This window comes from Zeus faber, assembly GCF_960531495.2.
Source record: "Zeus faber genome assembly, chromosome: 10".
NCBI classification, from domain to species: domain Eukaryota; kingdom Metazoa; phylum Chordata; class Actinopteri; order Zeiformes; family Zeidae; genus Zeus; species Zeus faber.
Genome location: NC_137199.1, coordinates 14,580,845 through 14,598,779, shown reverse-complemented (window position 1 = coordinate 14,598,779; position 17,935 = coordinate 14,580,845). Strand labels below are relative to the sequence as shown.

The 17,935-nt window shown below is 43.6% G+C and overlaps 1 protein-coding gene across 1 annotated transcript; it reads left to right on the top strand.

The window, feature by feature from the left end:
- Nucleotides 1–543: 543 nt before the first annotated feature.
- kdm2ab (lysine (K)-specific demethylase 2Ab) lies at nucleotides 544–16,846 on the top strand (the record flags this gene model as incomplete). The annotated part of the gene is made up of 22 exons (XM_080008451.1): nucleotides 544–579; nucleotides 2,147–2,285; nucleotides 2,481–2,559; nucleotides 2,675–2,721; nucleotides 3,106–3,284; nucleotides 4,327–4,433; nucleotides 4,741–4,834; nucleotides 5,053–5,206; nucleotides 5,312–5,427; nucleotides 6,308–6,434; nucleotides 7,108–7,406; nucleotides 7,507–7,584; nucleotides 8,285–8,548; nucleotides 9,180–9,308; nucleotides 9,390–9,476; nucleotides 9,995–10,216; nucleotides 10,347–10,376; nucleotides 10,998–12,031; nucleotides 12,599–12,762; nucleotides 14,397–14,543; nucleotides 14,663–14,878; nucleotides 15,215–16,846. The coding sequence occupies 22 exons, from the start codon at nucleotides 544–546 to the stop codon at nucleotides 15,394–15,396; spliced, it is 3,930 nt and encodes a 1,309-aa protein (XP_079864577.1). The 3' UTR covers nucleotides 15,397–16,846.
- Between the last annotated feature and the right edge of the window lie 1,089 nt (nucleotides 16,847–17,935).

Genomic DNA, 17,935 nt, shown 5'->3' with positions numbered 1-17,935 from the left:
CAAGCACAACAACCCGTCCGGTCGTTATTACCGTAGCGTAACATGGGGAAACACTTCACCGGGAGTCCGGACCAGCATTAAGTGGGGGGAAACGGCGCCGTTAACCGCTCCGAGGACGTCACACGAGAGGTATCAGGAAAAAGAGTCTTTAAAACTGCCGTGGGAGCTAACGTCAGCTAGCCAGGTTTAGCGTTAGCCATGTAGCACTAGCGCTGGCCGAACAGCTATGGGAGCGGCAGGGGATCCGGTAACCGCCAGTTCGCGTTTACTGGGTCCCCCCCCCGCCCCGCAAGCTGAAGCGAGTCGTGTCCAGATACTACCGCTAACGGCTAGGCTCGTATTGTTCGCAAATACCAGCCTGCCAGCTAACCACTATGGCCGTCAACGTATGCTAGGCAATGCTAGCTAGTTAGCCTTCCACACGGACAGGGCTGCACGTACTCTGCTGTAAATGTATCGCACGAACTGGTTATTTAACGACGCCGACGCAATGTTTGGTTGAAACGTCTGGCTCCTAACACTCTCGTTCTTCTACCAGAGGTGATGGAGGACCCGCACACCCGATACAGCAAGCGTCTGGTGAGTAGACGTTTCTGTTGCCGAAGCGTTTCAAATCGGTGGGATAAGGGGTAAACATGACCTGGCCCGACTCCTGCCCGAGTTGTTGCGCAACCCGCTGCTTTAGTATTCTCGACCCGTGACCCCCCCCCCCCGCCCCCCGCCGCGTCCTGGTCGTTGCACTCGCCGTGGACAATGGACCCGTGTGTTGTCCGCGGTGAGTTCCAAGTTCAGGTTCACTGTTGGCGTTTACAGTGGCTGTTGACCCCCACACCGCCCCGCTGCTGTCAAGCCAAACGAAGCCCCCCCAAACGTACTATTTTACCGGCGAGTAATCCGTGCCGTTGTTGAGCTCATCAGGATGAAACCATGCTTTTTTTTTTTAATATGTTTATTGCATTTTGCTGTATTGCTTCTTATTTTTATTACCTTTGTTATTATTGACGCCTCTTTTGATTTGAGCTGCAGCACCGCAATTTCCGCCCGGGTACGAATAAAGTATCTATCTATATATTTAGTGGAAAATACCACGATAATTACCACTATTATTATTATTATTATAATTACATGTATATTTCTATGTAAACTTGCACCTTTTCACTCACTTCACTATAAATCGTAAAGGCAATTGAGGATCCATCCGTTGAATTAAAAGGCCGATGTGTTTATTCTTATGCATTTCTCCGGGTGCCATGGACATCGTTTTTAACGTTCCCAAGTCAAACAATGGGTTCTCCAAGTGTGATAGTTATGGCTAATATCTGGATTTGTGTTGTGCTTTGCATTGCTCATAACGATTCATGGGAGGAGCAGCTGAGTTTAGATAATGCCAGACTTACAAGGAAGGAATGGGGGCAGGGTGGTTTGGGAGTGTGGTTGTTGTGCTTTATCCATCTGTCTCGCCAAGCTAGTGAATGGGAGTGGGGGGAGGGAGTGGGGGCATATGTGGAAGATTAACTCTGGCTATTGTAATAATTTATTGTTTGGTTCCCATATGAACTGTTGAGTTGCTGGTTGGCTAGTCATTGTCGGCTTGGAATCATTTGTCGTTTTTTTCGTAATATATATATATATATACAGTCTTCAAACTGTGACTTTCAAAAATGTATTATTATATTGTAACACTTTTGTGTTAATTGGAAAATTAACAACTTAACAATTAACAACTTTGCAATTGGGAAAGAGCTTTCTTTAACTGGAATTTGAGCGTTGTGGAATTTTTATTATAGCATAGAATATGATTCATCCGTGAGTATTCCAAAGGGCTGCATTAGGTACATATTTGCAGAGTTATCGTACATTATAGCTAACATTTGTCCCAAGGCAACTCGGCTCCTTCCCCACATGTTCCTGCATAACAGAGACCAACATTATTACACAGTGGTGATGCATCACCTCTGCTTTCTGATTTCATCACTAGACTGCAGTATCTGAAATGCACATTCATATAAGGCTTCAAGAGAGAATATGAGGAAAAACTGCAACAGCCCAAATAGCTCATCTGGGTTTTGAAGCCATTTTATAGTTTCATGCAAATACACTGTTCAGCTCTGACATGAATGTTTCAAAATCTCTTGACCACCACTAGCGGACAGGCACCAGACGTCGCTACCAGGACGATGGCATCTCTGATGACGAAATTGAAGGGAAGCGCACCTTTGACCTGGATGAGAAGTTGCAGTCTGACAGGTTCAATTCTGACCTGGTCAAACGTATGGAAGGCAAAGGTCAGATGTCAAACTAAACTTTGCTGCCGTGCAAAGACATTTACAGCCAGCTATTCTCTATGTGCCCTGTGTCAGATAATGGCCTCTAGCCCTTTATGATTAGTTATCGAGTCAGTCTTTGCCTAGGTCATCGAATGCTTGAGCATGTTGCTGTTTTAATAACTGTGTCTTTGTCTTTGTATGTATTGCTTCTAGATTTCACATTTGAGTACATCCAGAGGGAAGGGCTCAGAGACCCCATTATCTTTGAGATGGCTGATGGACTCGGCTTGGAGTAAGACAAACTGTGTTATTGTTATTATGTTATTGTTATTATTTATTAGTAGCACCATCACTTGTGGGGCTTTCATCATAATTCATAATTTTCACAAGTCATCATTTTCTTTCAGAATGCCAGACCCTGATTTCAGTGTGAGCGATGTCAAGTTTTTTGTTGGTAAGTCTTGCGATAACAAGCCCTCCATTTTCAACTCCTTTTATACTTCAACCTGTATAATTTAATAGTACATATGGGAACATGCTGGAACATGATTTTATTGTAATTGCTAGTAGCAGCCGGTTGGTTTCTCTAACCAATGAAGGTTGCTCTAACCACATAGCCATACAAGGCCAACAAAATCAAGTATCATAAACTATTTGAAACAGTAGAAAATGGAAAATAGTATAATTTTCCTTGTTTGAAGAAAATCCTGAACAAGGAGAATAAAAAGCAAACCTTCTATTGAAAAGAAAACACCTGATGTGGCTCCAGTATGCTGGGTTTTCGTGCCCGATTTTTATGTGTCAGTTGCTGATTTTCTCCAACTGCTATTTCTCACAGGCAGCAGGCGCATTGTGGACGTGATGGACGTGAATACTCAGAAGGGCATCGAAATGTCGATGGCCCAGTGGCGCCGCTACTATGAGACTCCACCATCGGAGCGCGAGAAACTGTACAATGTCATCAGCCTGGAGTTCAGCCACACCAAACTAGAGAACCTGGTGAAGCGTCCAGCCTCAGTGAGTCACTTAATAAGATAACCCTCTTTATACCATACTTCCTCAAATATAAACCACTACTCAAATAAAAAACGGGCCTCTAATAAATTCCGGGGGAGTGGTCGACATGAATAAATAAAAGCCCGTCTCAAATAGCGATGAGGTGCGCGCCAAAACAGTGTGTTTTAATTTTAGATGTAGGTTATTTTATACGTTATTTTATACGCACTTGTTTCATTCCATAAGCAGATGCAAAAGCATCTGCTTATGGAATGAAACAAGTGCGTTTGGAACAATATGGAACAAAACCTTGTGTAATGGGGACACTTTCTCTGTGACTCTCTCCCTGATCACCCCCTCTCTATGTATTAGAAGATAATCTGCGAGTCGTGCCCCATCCTAACACTGTTTTAAGTTGTTTTATTTGGAGGAATGCTGCACGGAGAGCCGTGTCCGAGTCACACATATAAAAATATGTTCATGATTCCCTTGATTTAGATTATTTACTCCCTATTGAAATGTTATCCCTGTGCATTTTGTAAGCTTCCATCTGTTTCATCCTGTTACCTGAATCTGTGTCGACTGACGGGTTCCGACTGACTTTCAGGAGGCAGCACTCGAGGCTTCATACTAGATAAACAGAGGGATTTAAGTTTAGATAAACCTTTATTAATCCCCAGGGGGAAACTCAGGTGTCAACAGCAATGAGAATGAAACATAGAGGTACAGGTAAGAGTAAGAGCTCACAGATAAACCAAGAATGTAATGATAATCAGAATAAAAATATAAATAAGAATAAAATAAAGATAAAACAAGATAAAACACTGTGCTGCTGACCTTAAATTCTTTATAAAAGCCTGCGTCTAATATAAGCCTGCTTCCAATTAAGGCCTGGTACCCTCTGCAGTTGAGATAAATAAAAGCCCCAGTCACTATTTGAGGAAATACGGTGTACACATACATCATAAAAGGACTCATGAATTTATGATTTTGCTGTTGAAAGCTCTGTTGCAGACGGGACGCTGCTCAGTCACATATAAAGACAGGATCTTTCCCCACATAGGTGGATCTGATCGACTGGGTGGACAATATGTGGCCCCGCCACCTCAAGGAGAGACAACGAGAGACTACCAATGCCATCATAGACATGCACTACCCCAAAGTACAAAAGTGAGTAAAGCAAATCACTTCTAATGTATTTACTTCTACTGTTCTCAAGCCTTCTGTCAATGTTTTGATTAGTCCATCGCAGTGTTTCTTCTTGTGCAGATATATATGTCTTTACTAGGGATGTGAGAAATTAATTCACGTAGTATTACAATTTTGTTTGTGAAACTGCATTACAGTGAAGTAATGCAGTTTGTCAAAAAAATATTGTGATATTTGATTTTGTCAATACGATTCATCAATGCTTTGTCTTATCCTGTCTCTGTTGTGGCAACACTGTGTGGGTTAACCGCAACATTGTTCATCCCAGGTACTGTTTGATGAGCGTGCAGGGCTGCTTCACAGATTTCCACATTGACTTTGGAGGGACATCGGTTTGGTACCACATCTTGCGTGGCGGAAAGGTCCGTTTGGGTCTTGAGTACCATTAAGATGCCTTTTTGCTACTTATAATTTAAAGTTCATGCTCTGTGTCTTAGTTCAGTGCCATGGGATCAGTTGTTTCATGCAGACATGATTAATGTTGTGTATTAGTCTAGGTTGCAACATGGTGCCGTTCTCTTGCTTTTAAAAAAAAATTTCTTGACTGCCATATTGGTTCTTCCACCCCTGACCCGTGCAGGTATTCTGGCTTATCCCGCCCACCCCCCAGAACCTGGAGACATATGAGAACTGGGTCTTGTCAGGGAAACAGGGCGACATCTTCCTCGGGGACAAATGCCACGACTGTCAGCGGATCGAGCTCAAGCAAGGATATACTTTCATGATTCCATCGGGTAAGCTGTGGCGCTCACGCACACAGATCAAGTTCTTTTCATGTCGGACACAACACCCCTTCCGCCCACTCCCACTTATCCACTGCTGTGTAATCTGTGTTTTAGGATGGATCCATGCTGTGTACACCCCAGAGGACACGCTAGTGTTTGGGGGGAATTTCCTTCATAGCTTCAACATCCCCATGCAGCTTAACATATACAGCATTGAGGATCGTACACGGGTGAGATGAACACATGCACACGCAGGTTCTTTGTTCTCGTCATGACTGTTGATAAATTGTTCAAGCTGTTTTCACTGCAATTTCGGCAATTGCCTCCGATTTTGTGCTTGTGCAGTGGATGCTTCAGTAGCTGATTCTATTTGGCAAATTGGTGAAATGCTGACACAAGCAAACTTGTTATGACACAATTTCTGATGCAAATGCTTCTTTAAGGCACTAGAATTCAGTGACGATGTAGTTTCTCCAGTCATTCAGAATACCTGGAATGTTTCTTGAAGAGGTTATAGCCAAATGCTCAAAGGTGCTTGAGGAGGAAGATTATAATCCCTGCTCAAAACGGCAATGTTTCCCCCCCCCCAACATCCTGGTTTACCCGTCTCCTCTGTAAGACGTTCACTTTCCTTTAAAGTCTGCCTTCTTCTGATTGTTTGATTTATTTTTGAGTTTGTTTCTTGCTCGCTTGAGGTGGTGGGGATATATTTTTTTTATCCTTTACTCACTACAACTGCTATGTTGGTTTGTGAAATTCACCACGGCGGCCTTTCACTTCTTGTGCATGCCAGATCAGTGCATTCTTGGTGGGGAAAGGTGGACCCTGCCCCCAACAACCACAGCAGCATATAGAGGAGGACATACATAATGAAAATGGATTCAATGGCTGTTTCTTATAAAGTGCCAGCTAAATAGATATAGGATCAATATCAAATATGGGATTTTTTTTTTTTTTTTTTTTCACCAAAATTGTTTGTTTCAACATTGATTTATTCAAAGAAATTAAAAGCAAAACACTTTTTTTTTTATCTTGTGTTTCAACATGATGGTGAAAGACATGTATGTTCATGTTGACTTCCTTTATAATCCTTCTTCATGCGATTCTCAGGTGCCAGCAAAGTTCCGCTACCCATTCTACTACGAGATGTGCTGGTACGTCATGGAGAGATATCTCTACTGTCTGACCAGCATCTCCCACCTCACCCCTGAGTTTCAGAAACACTCCCTGGGAATAGGTGAGGCCCGTCATACCTATGTTTACAAAAAACAATGACTGATAGAGTGTAGTGAAGTCTTCAGCATTATTCTTGCTGATGTTTTCCTGGGTCTCTGCATGTCTTTTAAAAAATATTTTAATGGCATACATTCAGTTTTACAAATAGTACCCTTTTAAAGTCATTAGATGGTCTTACATTTGAATCTATCAGCTCTTAATTTCAACATAAATCTTTTTTAAATTGAAGTTATGACTATTTTTCTTTTTTGTCAAAATTGGTCAAGTAGTTCTGTCAGTATTTCTGATATTGGCAGAACCTATTGAATCTTCTTACCTTCATACTTACCCGCTCTACACAAACCCAACTCACTTGATACTTACATACTGTACCTGTCAAACTTACCTATAGAGAAAAATCCAAGATTCCCCTCGTACTTACATGTCTGAAGTTCTGTGAAGTGAACCAAAAAATGTCATGGTTAGATGTATCCCAGTTCCTAATCACCTACCTTGATTGAGTGCAAATGGAAATTGTGAGAATAGCAGTTCATAGAACCATGTATTTCATAACCCACCGTCTTTGACCTAATACTTTGAAAATTTAACATTTTATTTGCAGACACCTTGCTTTCACAAGGTCAGTGAGATAAGATATAAAAGATGCCTGTCTTCCTCTATCCGCTCCATCTTAGGTTTGACCCGTCAGGATTTCCAGTCCAACGGCCACACTGAGAATGGCACTTTGAATGGAGTTGTTGGTGACACCGAAACGGAGAACAAAACCACAGAAGGAAAAGAAATCAAGCAAGAGGATGAAGAAGAGGTAAAGGTGGAAGAGCAGACCCCGGCCAACCATCCTCAGTCCATTCTAACCCCGTTCGAGTTGGAGGGGCTATGGAACCTCCTGGGGAAGTTGGAGGAGCTGCCAGCCAATAAGAAGTGCGTCCCGGCAGGGATCCACAACGCTGCAGCGCTGTTGCAGGACATGAGGGTGGGGAGCCCATCTCTATTCTCAAACACCTTTTGGAATATTGAATTGCTTATTGTGCTGGTTGAGCACTTCTCATCCCCATTCTCTCTCCTTTCCGTAGGCTTTTCTAAAAGAGCACTCAAATGACAGCCCCACGCTGTCCTACACTGGAGAGCCCATCGTCAGGTGGCCAAAAAGGGTTAGCAGAGTATACATTCGGCTACTTTTTCACTTTAGTCCAAATCATATTAAGAATAGTTATTTGATCATTTTTTTGTCAAACGTTTAAGCCATGTAAAGCCTATTCAGTATGCCTTTGTGATTAGACTGATGTGCTTGTACTGACTTGCTAAAGTCAAGCAGATTTAATCACAGTCTCTGTGGGTCATTGCAAAGTATAAAACAAAGATTAAGGTATTGTATTATAAAGTCTGAACTGGGGCAATCCTCAATAGTGGATCATTTTAAAAGACTCTGATGCCCGTCCCTCATATTGACAACCAATGATTAAAAAATAAATAATGAGGTTTAGGTAAAAACATAAAATAAGTTTTGTTTTAAGAATTTTGCCAATTCCACTGGGGAAGATAAAAAACAAAACATTTTAGCCTAGAACTGACTTGAAGTTAATGAGATGTTCTTAGTTAGAACATAAAAAACATAAAACACAATCTTTATCCCAAAAACAATCCGTCATATTGTTTAACATATTAAACATGCAATGAAAATATTATGTCTATTTTTCTTACACAAAATTGCTTCTCAATTGAGCCTAAACTTGCATTAAATGCTTCCAAAATGTCTTAAATAGAACTTGCTCACTCATGCAGAGACCCTGTAATGCAACAACTGCCATTTCAAAAAGATCTCATGAAATTTTCAAACATCTTGCCCACCAGCCTTCGTGGTACGAGCCTCCCACGCCCCCGTCCCCCCCTGCCCCCTCCCGTCCTCGCTTGCCCACTGTCCCCAAGCCCCTGACCTCACGGCCTGCCAAGCGGTTCCCCTCCATATCGGCGTTGAGGCGCAGGCGAGTGAGGTGCAAGTACTGCGCTGGCTGCTGCAGAAAGGAGTGCGGCGACTGCCAGTTCTGCCACGACATGAGGAAGTTCGGAGGGCCAGGCCGCATGAAGAAGGGCTGCTTCCTGAGGCAGTGTCTGTCTGTGAGTTCGCCGTCACATTCTTGAAATTTTAGTTGACATTTTCATAGCATATGCTTATAATGGTGTGTATTAATACAGAGGTTCCCAACTACTGGGCCTCGGACCGGGCCATGAGAAGGTGGCCGGGGACGCCCTGTTCAGGGGTGCCGCCAAAGGGTGGCGGGGGTGGACACGGCAACTGTGATATAATCTCAATCAGTTCATTATGTAATAATTGTGATGGTGCTAATGCTCAGGCATTCAGGCTTGGCGATATTTACAAAGTCAAATATCAAAACATTTTTTTATGAATACTTCACTGAACACTTTTTTAATGAATGAGAAATATTTGAGAAATAATCATTAGTAATGTGGATATTATGACCAAGTAGGTGGAGTTGCCGATTAGTAAAGTCTATGAAGCTTAAAAGTACTTTTATTTAATTAAAGACAACATTTGACGATGTAACAATATCAAGATAACTAATATCTAGTCCCTTGTATCACATTATTGATATTATAATGATATATTTCCCAGACCTACTTTGCACCCTTTTGCTAAAAATTTGGTGAGAAACAAGGCATTTCTTGCACAAGTCAATAAATTAAGTTTTTATATTCAATATATTAAATAGTCTTAATGTCCGTCCAGCCTGCCTTGCCCAACACGGCACGCTGTGCACTATGTGGCGAAGGGGAGGCAGAGGATTCGAACCCCTTCACCCATACACTCATGGAATGTACCAGCTGCAGCCAGATCAGCCACCCTGAATGCGTCAAGGTGAGGATTTCACTCCCATATCTCGTCAGCTGCTCACTTTGCCCCCCATTTCCCAGCTCACTTTTTTTCGCGGCTTGTCAGGACCCCGGTGAAGGGAAAATCAACAAGGACCTGCCGAGCTGCTGGGAATGCCCAAAATGTTACCAAGGCCAAGCTTCAGCTGCAGAGGTACCTACAAGATTTCTGCCTTTCTCACTTGTTCAGATTTCACTATTCATTTGATATTGGATGGCTCTTTATTGTTCCTGTGGGCAAATGTATTTACTGTAGATGCAGAAGTCAGAATTAAATCATCTGTGCAAACCAACTTGCTGCCAACCCAAAATTTTCAGAAAAAGAAAATACAGAAAAAATCAAACATTTACTGATAGGCAGAAGTTAATGTAGTTGCCTCCTTTTTTTCAAGGGGGGCGCACAGATACCTATTTTGGATCATATTCCCATTCTAGGGTACTATTTTGATTACTGATTTGATCACTTCTGGGAATCAATAAAGTCTTGTACTGTATATCTTAATTGATGTATTCACTGTTTGTTAAAACAAATCAAATATGACATGCATAAACAATAAAAAAAGGACCTTAATTAACAACGTCATATTAGTATCGAATAGAATACTGCAGTACAATATTCGACCGATACCACAAGCGCTTTAATTAGACTGGTGATTTGCTTCTCTCTCCCAGTCTTCCAGTGATGAGGATAGCGTCAAGTCGGAGGACTCCGCCTCCTCGGGGCCATCCGACCGTGCTCACCGGGAGGGCATCGGTGTTGAAGAAGGTGTGAGTAAGGTGACACGGGGTCGACCGGCTCGGCAGGCAACGCCTCCACCCTCCCAAAGACTGCTTTTACAGCATCAACAAAACCGCAAGAGGGCAAATGCACTGGAGCTCCGTCTCAGGAAGAGGGTAAGAGAGAGGGAGAAACAAGAGACTTTAATAACATCTGACTTTTATTTGGGCATTGTATGCATTGTAAGCAGCTTTGTCAATATATACTGTATATCTTCTTTTCCCCACATTTCTATTCTTTTCACAGATAAAAATGGAGCGCAGCAAAATCTTAGCGGTAAGTAATGTGCAACTTTGCAATGGCTCTGTAAAATGACTGAATAGTTGAGCAAGGGCGAGTTTTTGTAATGCAGAGCGGTTAAACTGGGTTCTATCTGGGTTTCTGCAATGTATTCTGCAATTGTGTACCGAAACGGTACACAACAGTGCTATAAAACTTCCCTTGTTATGACTGTTACTGTCATTTAGTCTCCTGGCCGATGCCGTCTCTATCTTGTCCATATCTAATCTTCCAATATCTCACCTTCTCATATGATTTAGCAAGCCTCTCTATCTGACCTAAAAGGAAAAAGTTCATAACCTACCCTATTTTACTTATCTCTGTCCTACACCTGTATAGGACTTACCTGCAATACTGAATACTAATATTTAATAAGAGATGGTCTTTCTAAAACTTTGTTAATGTGATTTGTATGAAACAGGTCTTAAAAATGATTTACATTTAACTCTCTGTTACCTGCAGAGACTCTGTTTATAATTCTAATTATTAGTACAACATACTAAAACTGAATAGTTAATGGTGTATTGCTGCAGCAAACTTTATTACTGTTATATTATAATGTTTGTTACTTTGTTATTAATTATTTACCAATTTTACCATTGTTTCTGATCCCAACAGAAGCACTCCTCTCTGGACCGCTCCCCCAGGCGCTTGAGCTCCAGTGTTCTGTCCAGGCTACGCTCTCCCACCAGCAGACTGTCTCGGGGGAGAGGCCTGGGTTCTACGTGGGGGAGCGAATCACTTCACCCCATCTCCAGGGGAGGGGTGGTGCCCTCCCCCAGCCTGGCAACCGAGCCCCGTGGAGAGCCACGCAGAGGCAAGGGCAGGGGGGTGAGACTACGGGGCGGAGGGGCTGGAAGAGGAAGGATGGGCGGGAGGGGCCATGGCGAGATGGAAGACAGCGAGGACAACAGCAGCAGCAGCAGCAGCACCAGCACGAGCAGCAGCAGCGGCAGTGATGAGGAGGAAGAAGGTGAGAGGAAGGAGAATGGAGGGAGGGGTGTGGACAAGGAGAACCAGCCCCAGGCCAGGAGAGGAGGAAGAGCAGCCAAAGAGAGAGGACACGAGGAAGAGGAAGGAGATGAGGAGGCAAACCAAAATGGCGCAGAGGAGGATGAAGGAGAAGAGATGGAGCAGGGCGGCCCGGCCGTGGACAAGGAGTCTTATCTTACCGTCACACTCCAGAGGCCCTCCAGGGCCAAGCGGGACCCCTCCACCATCGTCCCCAAACTAGAGGCGGCCATTGCCCCTCGTTCTGCCAGTTCGGCGATGCAAAACCAGCCCAGGCCTCTCCTCCGACCCCCTATCCGAAGCCACGGGCCACGGCCCAATCGGCACTCGGCACTCTCCGACATACACACCCACAGCGCGAACTCGCACCCGCGCACCTCTCAGGTGGAAAGACCCGAGATTTCTAAAAGACCGCGGCCCGGTAGGCCGGACAAACTGAACAATGGTGCTTCCTCATCGTCTCAGTCGCCCCCCCACCGCATCCCGCTGTCGGCCCTGCAGGAAGGAGGGAGCGAGCTGGACAGGGAGAACGGAGAGAGCGGCCCGATCTGTGAAAGGGAGGTGTGGGTGTCCGTCTTCCGCTACTTGAGTCGAGCAGATCTGTGTGTGTGCATGGCCGTCTGCAAGAACTGGTACAAATGGTAAGTCTGGCTCTGGTTTAGGGTGATGTGCAATCATTTATTGTGATATTATCCGAAGGGGTTTCATTTATATTTCTGATTTATTGAAGTGTCGACCACCTTGTGAGACCCGGTTGCCCTGTTGTCAACCACTTTTCATTATAACCGCAATAAATCTCGTCGTTGGTTTAGAAACTGAAGTTTGACTTCTATCAAGATATTGATGATGCATTGTTTACATTAAAACAAGACACTCATTCACACAAAGATCTGTTAAATATTACCAAAAATAGATTTCTTTTAATAAGTTTCCTCTTTCTTAATGCCACTCTCTTGATATTGAAATATGGATTATGATTGTATAGGATCAATAATTAAAATGATAAAACCATCAGAAACCATTTTGTCAGTCTTGGCAACCAAAAGCTATTTTGGGCCCAGCTGCTTGTGTATCGTTCGTTCGTGTAGGTGTATTGGGCCTGTGCAACAGGATGTGGTTGTTTTGAGATTTATGTGCAAATGTGATGTATTTTTTATTTTTATTTTTTATTTTTTGCATTCATTTGTTGTTGTTTTTTTCGCCCCTAGGTGCCTAGACAAGCGGCTATGGTCACGAATTGACCTGAGCATCAAGCGCACCATCACCCCCCAGGCCCTGACTGGGATCATTAAACGACAGCCCGTCACGCTAGACCTCTCCTGGACCAACATTTCCAAAAAACAACTCAGCTGGCTTATTAGACGCCTGCCGGGTGTGTATACCCGAAACACACACACACACACACACACACACACACACACATACCGTACCTGCCGACTAGCTATTATGATACAATATGTGGTTAGACCAGGGAAGAATTTTGGCAAAGGAAAAGTGATGCATGATTCTGTGTTTCTCCTGGGACAATCTTGACAGTCTGGAAGGCCTTTTATTGTCAGGAAAGAGTACGATAAGAGGAGTAAGAAAACACTTGGGGCTCACGTTCAACCAAACATCCAGCCGAGCAGGAACATTCTTAATCAGCATTTTGGATCAGAGTAATTGAGAGAGCCACCTTGTTAGAACTGTCGCAATTATGACATAGATGCCTGATCACAATTATTTGAGCTGACCCAGCGGCCATGTTGTAAAATCATTGTACTCATTCCATAATCATGTTTCTATCTATGTTTAAGAGCAATTATAAGCCAATGTTGAACAGGAAGTGAGTTGGGTGAAATCAGTTGGGTTGAGGCGTATTGACTGCCTACCCAATGTTCAATGTCGCAAATAACCTTTCTTCACAAGGTGGATGTGTTTTATTGTACTTTCATGAAATTGCGTTATGATTGTTAACATATGATAGTGAGTGGAGAATAAATCGGAATGAGGCGGCACACCAAGTATTCCTCACTCTGAATGTCTTGTAAAAGCTGCCACGAAACACCAGGTGTCGCTGTCTTGCCGCTTGGTGTATAATCACCTGGCAGCTCCATCCTCAGTGATGCCAGTACAGTTTCTTGAGGAAGGCTGTAGCTCAAACACCAAAACTGTCTACAAGGTAGTCTACATCCGTGAACCACAGTGTAATATAAAATAAACACCAGATTAACCTGTTTAAAGCAACACTACCTATTTTTTTTTACTTTAAAATTACAGCTTTAGAATCATTTTGGTGGTACCATTGATTTGCCTGGTAAAATGTATTTTAAAAACAACAACAAACAAACAATAAATATGAACTTGCCGGTCAAAATGTCCGGTAATAGGGCTCATACAAAACGTCCCCAACGGCGCGGATGAGACGGGCCGGTGGTGCGCCCGGCACCCACACATCACTTGCTTTCATTGCGCCACGGGGTTTGTTTCACCCTCTGACTCGCGTGTGCAAGCCAATCTGCCAGGCCGAGCACATCTGGTACCTACTGGCAGGGGGCTCTGTCCCCGAGGCCCTCTCTCCCCATGGCTCCCCTGGAGCCCGGGAAGCGGTGAGATCTGTGCAAGTGGCTCTGTAACCGAGGTGTACATTATGTCTTGAGTTACCATAGACTGTTATTTGCATGTGACCGATATGCCTCCTATTTGTCCGGTAAAATAGATTATTTTCAAACACCGGACCAAGTTTTAAGAGTGACGTAAAAGTGCAATTGCACTCAGAAACTGTGAGGGCGCCAAATACCAAAAATGACACAGTGCTGCTTCAAGCTGCCAAGCATCTTTTCAAATACATTTCTATGTCAACTGCAGTGTGTTGTTCTCTGATAAACCTCCAATTTCTGTGCAAAACCCACAGAACTTATTTTTGTCGGTGCCCCTAAAACCAAATCTCTCGTTCTTTGAGCCTCCGTAGGCCATACTGTGAGCCAAGTTCTTTATCCCCTGGTTTATTTTATTTTTTTCCCCCAGGTCTTAAGGATCTGGTTGTGTCAGGTTGCTCCTGGTCATCAATCTCTGCTCTCAGCTCTTCCAGTTGTCCTCTTCTCCGCTCCTTGGACTTGCGATTTGCAGACGGGGTAAAAGACTCTCAGATCAGGGATCTTGTGACGCCTCCAGGTGAGCAGAGAAAAGGTCCTGAAGCCGCGGTCGCATTTGTGCCTTTTTTTTGTAGCATCCATTCCTCTCTGACCCAGTTTCTCATCCGCGCCCCGTCGCTCACCCACCTCCCCCTCCAGGCTGCGACAACCGCAGCCAGCTGCGCAGCATGCAGTGTTTCCGCCTGGCGGGCCTGGAGATCACCGACTCCACCCTGCGCCTGGTGATCCGCCACATGCCCCAGCTGACGCGGCTGGACCTCTCCCACTGCAACGGCCTCTCCGACCACTCCATCAACCTGCTCACCGCCGTGGGCTCTTCCACCCGGAACACGCTCAGCGAGCTCAACCTGGGAGGTGAGAGAGGGCACGGAAATGAGACCAACCATCTAGAAATGGGAATTAGCAGGCGCCTCTCAACACTATTAATATATTACTCCTTTATTATCCAACCTGCAATTTATTGGAGCTACTGTTTGTATTATACTGTTAAATCTGGCCCCCAAAATAATGGAAAAAAATCACAATGCTTTATTAAGCCACAAAATCTGACCTTTACAGAATATAAAATGGAATAGTTGCGTTTTCACTCCATCGACTCGCATTCATTCTTTGTTGTACGTGGGTTGCGTACGAGGCGTAGAACCGGCAGCCACGATGGCACACAGTGTGACGCCCCGTCCCTCTCCTCAGGCTGCAGCAAGCTGACGGACGCCTGTCTGAAGTTCCTCCGCCGCCTCGCCTGCATCTCTCTGCTCGACCTGCGAGGCTGCAAAGGAGTCTCCCGCAGGGCCTGCGAGGCCTTCATCTCAGAGCTCTCCGCCAACACCCTCTACTGCCTGTCGGACGAAAAGCTGATCCAGAGGATATCCTGAAGCGGCGCGACGGACGGAGAGGACTTCTGAGCAGCAGGGACGCTCACTAGCACCTGCAGGACATTGAGGGTTTGGGCCAAAACTGGGAGCACTTACATACTGGTGGTGGTGGTGGGGTTATCCAGACTGGAGCAACATTTGTTCTATTCAATGCTGAATACAATTGTATTTTTTTTTTCTTTCTTTTTTTTCTTTTTCTTTTTACACATAATTAAAAAAAAAAAGATGTCTCAGGAGTTTTTGGGGAATTTGGGAAACCACTTAATGAGCAGCAAAGCAGGAGGTATTTTTTTTTTTTTTCCATTGTGTTTCTAGCAGATGGGTTATTGGGAAAAGATTATCTGTTGTTAAAGTATACACCCAGGGGAGTCACCAAATGACAAAGCTGCCTCAAGGTTTTATTTTTTATTTTTATTTCCTTTTTTTTTTTCTTTTTTTTGAGTAGGTTCAAGATTCTTAAATCTATTTTCGACTCTCGAGCTGTGACAGAGGGCTATTTTTTTTTTTTTTTTTTTTTTTTAAAGATTCCAGTAATGGTACTACTGGTTTGTCACCTCCAGCTGAGCCCCATAAATCAAATGTACCGATATCAAATGTTTTTGTTTTTTTTGTTTTGTTTTAATGCACAAAAATATCACTCACTCACAATGGTCGGTCACTTGTAAAGTGAAATATTGAAATAGCCGAAGTTTACGTTTGTATTTATGACTGGCCCTCACATCTTTTATTTGGGATGTTTGTTCCAACCTCAACCTAGGTGTGTGTGTGTGTGTGTGTGTGTGTGTGTGTGTGTGTGTGTGTGTGTGTGTGTGTGTGTGTGTGTGTGTGTGTGTGTGTGTGTGTGTGTGTGTGTGTGTGTGTGTGTGTGTGTGTGCGTGTGTGCGCGCGCGCTCATGAGAGTCGCAGAAGGCAAATCTATAGAGCGATGATACCACGTAAACAAATGGTGAGTTTAAATGGTATGACGGGTTAGAACCAAAAGCAGTGTGAAGGGTGCATGTTCGATAACTGGTGCGTCTCAACTGTTACAATTCAGGTGCTATTCTTCCTAAACTCCTTTCTGGTTTTAGTTGTTGTTGTTTTTTGTACAGAGCTAAGATTTAGAACATGAAAGTTGACGTTCTAGAAGTAACTCCTCCCCCTGCCCAATTTTTTGATACACACAATCTTTTGTTCATCCCTTAATCACAAAGGCAAGTTACCTACTTTTCACTTAATTCCACTTTTGATGAATTCAACATAGAAACGTTTTCTCTTGATTCTCATTTCCGTTGGGAGTCCTTTTGGTTCTCTGTTGAGGGCCCCTTTCCCTGCCATGCCATACCCCATAAAGAATATAAATATATAAATATATACTTTTGTGTACATTTGTTTTCCTCTTTTAGAAGATGAGATTGGAAATCCTGTAGCATTGTAATTATTTTCAGAATACTTTTTTTTTTTTTTTTTTTTCCACTTTATGTTTATTGTTTTGTGTTATTTTTCAAGAAAAATAAAAATGGGGAAAGAAAGGGCGATTCGCTCGGATGTGATTGCTCTAGTGTGGGTGTCACGGGAAATCATCGGCTGCTGTTAACATGATGTGGCTTTTATTGTTTTGGGGTTTTTTTTGTATTACTGACTGCTTTTGTTTTGGGAGGTATTTGATCCCAACCGCCCCCTTGTGGCCCGTGCCCCAGCCGGCGCGTTCACCTGGGAATAAAGCGACGCCATTTATTTAATTAAAAAAATATATATATAGTGTTGAAAACGATGCAAAGAACGTCAGAGTAGAAAATCACCAGCGAATAGAGTTCCATTCTAAACATATATCCTAGAATTACAATAGTAACTGAAGTTAATATAAAGTAAGTGCAAAATTCAAAAGATGAATTACAATATCACATTGGAAGAAAGACAATAGAACGAATGCATTAGAGCAAAGCTGGTGGCGACTCTTCAGAAACCTCTTCAAAGGTGGATTATAGTGTTTTAATTCTTTTACAGCATGTTTTTTTTTTTATTGATATTTCTCGACTGAGAAATTTGAGAAGCCAATACGTTTCATTTATCTGGGGACGAGTAGGTCGAGAATTCGATTGCTATTTAGAATTTATTATTATTATTATTATTTTTATTATTAAGAATAATAAAGCGATGCGAGAAATAACGTTTATTTTAATTATTATTATTATTATTTATTTTTTTACTGTTTGCGACTTCCTCCCCCACCACCACCACCACCACCACCACAACAACAACACGCGTGGGGCGAGCAGGCGTCGTCTTCGGGTGTCACCACCGCCCTCCCGCCCGTCCCTCCGTCCCTCCGTCCCTCCGTCCGTCCTCCCTCCCGGCTCCGGCGGGATGACAACGCGGCTCGGCCTCCACTTGCAGACCGAGCGGCGCGGCCGCAACTCCCCGCAGCGGACGCGCTCCCTCCCGCACCACGGGACCGAGCAACCCCGCTGACCTGGATGTGAAACCGGGAAACTAGGGCGGGCCGCCGCAGGATCTGCGGGGTCATTTCTTTAAAATCTATAAAGGAAAATTTTTTTTT